Below are 5619 nucleotides of genomic sequence, written 5' to 3'. Positions count from 1 at the left end.
CGGTTACTTTGCCTTTTGATTCTGGGGACAATGTCTTGCCTCTGATTGATCTTGGGGCCTTGGGTGAACACCTACAGAGGGAATCAGATGGTGAGAGAAGCGCACTAGAGGCAATTGTTAGTAAAAAGGAACATTGCTTGCACAAGATGCACCAGAAAAATAACACCAGAAGGGTTACCTTGCATAAAAAAGCATATATGATCCTTTTGTTAAGACTCTCTCCACCTCAACAGGTGTCACCTACAAGACATAAAGGACATGGTTAAAATGAAGTACAATATACTCGCACAATTGGTTAATAAATCCTGCCAAACAAACCAAAATTGCATATGAAGAAACTTTGTTAGGTGCATCTGACAGGTTTGAATAGTAAGTAATAATGAAATAAAATTATTTGTTTTAAAGTTTAGAAATGATTTGAAAACCTGCTTGTCGATAAACCTTGGAACAGTTTTATCCAGACCAAATGATTGTCATATGATTTTACGATAGAAGATTTTGTCACAGAATTCAACCAAGCCTATGCAGATATACTTTTATTCACAATAATAAAGAACAAATGATATATATCGGTCACAGATTTATGATGTTACAAGTGGTGGAACCAAGGCTACATATTACTAATTTGGTGTGGGAATCTAGCAAGTACCTGTAAAACCAAGCCAAGAGATATGTCTTCAGGATATATGCAAACAAATGGAAACTGAGGGACTTACCACACTGTCATCAACCTTGAACCACTTGTTTTGACTATTCTTCACATAGCTCACATAGTGACCAGAAAAGGCAGCATTCATGATATCCAAGTGAACAACTACACCATACAGTCTGTATATAGGTGATTTATCACTAGTCCCACTCATGAAAGGAGCCAAGTCAAGAGTTTTAGGAAACTGGATAGGCTTGTTAAGCTTCCCAAACTTTCCTGACTGCAAGACAAATGTAACAAATTTAATGTACTATCTGCATATAGACAGCACAAATGAAGGTAATAACATATTATACTTTGAATTTAAGACATAAAGTACCTGAAATCTCTTTAATGCAATTGTAAGAACATTAGGTGCCTCAGAAATGGTCAGCTTCTTCTTGGCCTTCTCATAAGATTTACATCTTCAAATGGAGAGGTTACATTAATAATATAGAAAACTAACTTTGAGCACAAGCAATTTGAACAATAAAAGCAAAAATGCCAAAAAAACGTTAGTAAGCCAAATAACATACCAAAGCCTTAGTAATCCAGAATCCACATAAAATGCCAATGTTAAAAACACTTGTACACCAAACAAGATTCTGCAAGCATGGGAGAAGGCTAGCTAGAGCTTCCATATGTGCAGAGACTCTAGGAGTGACTTTCTCTTTTTAAAGTTCAAACATTTTTTAGGACTTAATCCTTTTTTGCAGGATTACAAATGTCTACACTGATTTAAGGAACTAGTATTTATATCTTAAAACAGAATTCAAGTTCCTATTATATAACAACACTGAAACTTTTAAAAAGGCCACTCTAGGACCAACCAACCTGACACAGTGGTACTTATTTTCTCCATCCAAAGACTCGGTACTTGTAAATCGTCGAAGAGCTTCCTGCAGGGTTGCTATGTCCCCTTCTATCTCAACGGTAAGATCCATCATCCTTTCCTGACGTTCAGATTTTCCTCCACATTTCATGCATTTTATCTGCAAAGTATGAGGTGCATGTTTACTCTCCACATTATTTGAATTAATGGATCTTAAAATGAGGAATTTATCTATTGCAAAAGCATGGCAACACTGTATTGGTGCATTATAACACAGGAAAGGGGGAAAAACATAATAGTTTAGTAGATTTCAATATATAAACATAAATTACCTTTGATCTAAGGTAACCCCCAAATGTTAGACCAATTAAAGTAGTGTCCTCTTCCAATGAACCACATACATCAACCCCAGCATCCATAAGGCAAACAGATTGCATTGTGTCAATGGCATGCCTGTTGAGTATAACACCAGATTCCTTAATCTGAAATGAATTACAGGACAAGAATTATGTGGTTACACTTACAAAAGGGTTTACCTTAGAAATTCATGTGCATCTTCTTCTTTGCCATTACCAAGTTGACTTCCAGTTCTCCTTAGTTGGGAGAGTATGCCCTTAGGAGAGAGTGGATATTTTGTATCCTTTGACTTCAAAATCAAACTTTCAAACTCACAGTTGAAACATTTTTTATTTGCACCTGAAATTTGCATAGAATTGTTTAACCCTATTAATGGGTTACAGAAGATAATATTCAAGAAATATGGCATGCAGATGATTCCAATGGAAAAACTGATTTGCTTACATACATGCTGTAGAATGTAGTCCTTGAAGAAAATATGCAGTCAGGGGTGGTGTAAATACTAAGCACTGGAGTACAGCATTGGCATAACAGCTGCAAAAATAAATGAACAAACAAGCTCTTTGAACTAATTATCTTATCAAATGTTTCTAGCAAACAAATCATTTCAAATTACCTGTTCCCACAATTTATAAGACCAAATGGGCTAAACTCCCCCTTGTTCGAGTTATAAATCTTGACAAACAATTCATAAGGAAAAAGACCCTGCAACATCTGTAAATGTAAGATAAAATTGCACAAGGCACAAAAGAACATATAAAAATAAACAAATAAATAGAAATTTGTTCAAGAAAGAACCTTATCACTTTGTTTTCCTGCGGTATCATTCCAAACTAGTGGAAACTGCTTTGAGAAATTTGATCCTCGGAACTGATCAACAACTTTTAAAACAGATGATTTCAAGCCACTCTTAGAATTTGCAGAACAGCTAACACCCCCAGACGACGTACTAGTGGCAGATTGATTACCATTATTCACATGTTTTGTACTGGAATTTGAGTGAGCATCAGTTCTACAGACTAAATTAGAATCAAGGTCACGTGTCAGGCATCTAATTTCAGCAGACTTAGAATTGATGCCATGGTTTCCTACAACACGATTTGATGCCATAGAAATATACGATTGCAAGTTATGGACGTTCAAAGAATCTGCACAACCTGAACCTTTGCTAGGACTGGGGGATGGTGGGTAGAGACAAGATAAGGGTTGCACAGAGCTGCCTTTAGATTCCAATTGATCAGATTCATAAACAGGGGCAGCAGCAGGGTTTGGAAGTATGGAATCTTTGCTGTTCATGAATTTAAGATTTGTAGCCTTTGAAGAATTCACTGTATCTCTGTCATTCTCCGTTGATGCTGATCCTGAGCAAGGCACATTGTCCCCAACAGTATTGGGAGAAGCATTATCAGATACAAAATTCTTTGCCTCACTATCTTGCGCTTGCATAAGAGCGATGGAACTAAACGAAAAGCGAAATGACTGAGAATCAGATCCTGTATTGTGAGTGGATTCATCCGAATGGGATGGAGAAGTGTCACTGTTGACATCTTCTTCAATCCCAGTTGTGCCAAGAGTTCTATCCCAGAACCCGGAAGACACTATGGAAGGCTTGATTGTTGCCCCCTTCAGCATACCTGAACCTGAAGTACCATTTTTTGCAAGTTTTCCTTCTTCTTTACAAAGACCAGATCTACTTTCATTTAATTTACGCATTGTCGAAAAACCATCAACTGATTCAACCAAACTGGCAAATTTGGGTGATGAAGACATAGCTACAACCATGCTACTGTCACTTGAAGTGCTATCTGGAACGTCAAGTGTTGAATCAACAAAAATCGGTCCATCAGATTGGTCATGCTCGTTTGATATAACACTCTCACAAATAGAGGAGTCATCAGATGATTCACTAGCACTTGGAGAAGCTGAGAAGCCAGAAAAAGAGTTACTTGACAACTCAGAATTAGAATCTGTTATAGTTCCCCCTGCAAGGCACTCATCTCTTACATTTTCATTTTTTCCATATAAAACTTTAGAAGAAACACCAGCGACTGAAGTTTGTTGGTTTTCACTGGACGCTTCATGCTCTGCACCTGCAATTTCAGACTTCTGGTCAGCGATTCTAGAGAATTCTTGCTCGGTTGCCTTGTTGCCAAGATCACTAACTACATCACTCTGCCGAAGGATTCTTTGCAGACGGCATTCCAATTTGTGCCCTTGGCGCCAATGAAGAGTTTGACACTCAAACGAACTGAAACACATGATACCAAAATGTATATAACACAGACATCTTACGCATACGGTAAAGTCCACAAATAAAATAAAATCACAGAGGAAAACCAAGTTATACAGAATGGATCATTCAACAAGTTCACAAGGCAACAAAACAAAACAAAACAAAACATCTTTGAACAGCTAGCAAAAAAATGAAGAGCATAGAAGAGAAATGGAAGATGAACTCACCAGTAGCGAACCGATTTGCACTGAGCGCAGCGTGCGGTGGCGGGAACAAAGCACACGGCACACTGATTGCTCTTGACGGCGGTTTCCACCGCGGCACCGTAACCATACGTGGACTCTCTCTCGGCCCTGGCAGTTTCCTCAGCAGCCAAAATCAGAAGCCTCCTGATCTCTTCCTTCCTAGCCACTGAAATCCGCCATTTACGGCGGACATAAAAGAATCCGATCGCCGGAAAAACAAGACAAATCAGCAGCAGCAACAGCACCAAAAGGACCAGGCTCGAAAACCCTAGATCCCCGGTGTAGCGCATTTATCCTGCACCCGATGCACATCCAGCTATGGCAGCGACAAAGCCTATGCTCCTCCTAATCCTCCTTCCACCACCACACATAGATGAAGAAACTAACTGATTCAGCTGAGAAAAGCGGCACAACTTGCAATGTAACCGTCCGTTTCAAGTTTCAAACCAAAGGCTCCAATCAGGTAGCTTGCTTTCGGTGATTAAACGGTGACGAAATACGCGGCAGCGCGTGACGGTGAGATTAACGAGGACAATAGAGAGTTAGAGAGAATAAAAACAAAAAAGCGTATGCAAGTAAAAGGAGGTTTTCTTCTTTTTCTTCTTCCTTCTTTTCTTCAATTGAGTTACTGCTTACTGAAAACGATGGCGCAGTGCAAAATTGAGAAATGAGAATTCTCCGGTGGTTAGATTCGTTTTGGTTTGGATGGGAAAATTTTGTGAAGAGAGAGAAGAAGAAAACGCGGTAAATGTGAAGAAATAGTATTAAATTTAGAGAGAGAATTAAAAATTGTGATGGTTACAAAACGGGAAATTGATTGTTGAGGGAAAAGAATTTTGTTCCAAAGTTCCAAGTTTCAAACCGTTGGGAAGCGTGAATTCTTCGCCCATCAAATATTCGGATCTCTGTAATTAAAGAAACTTTCACAACTTTGATTCTTTTGCTGGTTTTGTGTAAAGTGTTTTCTTCTTTTTTTTGTTTTTCCCCAAGGTATTTCCACTTTAACAATTTTTAAATATTCTTAAGGTCCAGTAAAAGATTTAAATTTTCTTACAAATATCACAATGATTTATTATATGTTTAACAACAACAAAAAATTATTATATGTTTGTATAACACGGAAATTTAATTAAAAACTGCTCCCCAATTACCCAACGAAAGTATTTAGAGTCATAATTTGAAAACTAAAAACAGTCATAATTAACATATTTTTTATTTTTAATGTATTTGTTTTCTTATTATATAATAAATATATTAGATAAAT

General features: G+C 37.6%; 1 protein-coding gene across 1 annotated transcript in view; it reads right to left on the bottom strand.

The window, feature by feature from the left end:
* The window catches only part of LOC107606202 (ubiquitin carboxyl-terminal hydrolase 16), a gene marked incomplete in the record, with an annotated part of 5777 nt that extends 927 nt beyond the window's left edge, over positions 1–4850 (bottom strand). Inside the window, 11 exon segments of the mRNA XM_021106504.1 lie at positions 1–71; positions 179–240; positions 717–929; positions 1029–1113; positions 1523–1680; positions 1853–1973; positions 2057–2216; positions 2326–2411; positions 2494–2591; positions 2676–4125; positions 4338–4850. Coding sequence (XP_020962163.1) covers positions 1–71; positions 179–240; positions 717–929; positions 1029–1113; positions 1523–1680; positions 1853–1973; positions 2057–2216; positions 2326–2411; positions 2494–2591; positions 2676–4125; positions 4338–4645 — 2812 coding nt within the window.

The sequence above is a fragment of the Arachis ipaensis genome, chromosome B07 (assembly GCF_000816755.2).
Source record: "Arachis ipaensis cultivar K30076 chromosome B07, Araip1.1, whole genome shotgun sequence".
Lineage (NCBI taxonomy): Eukaryota > Viridiplantae > Streptophyta > Magnoliopsida > Fabales > Fabaceae > Arachis > Arachis ipaensis.
Note: the sequence above shows the minus strand (reverse complement) of the source record. Positions and strands in the feature narration are given on the sequence as shown.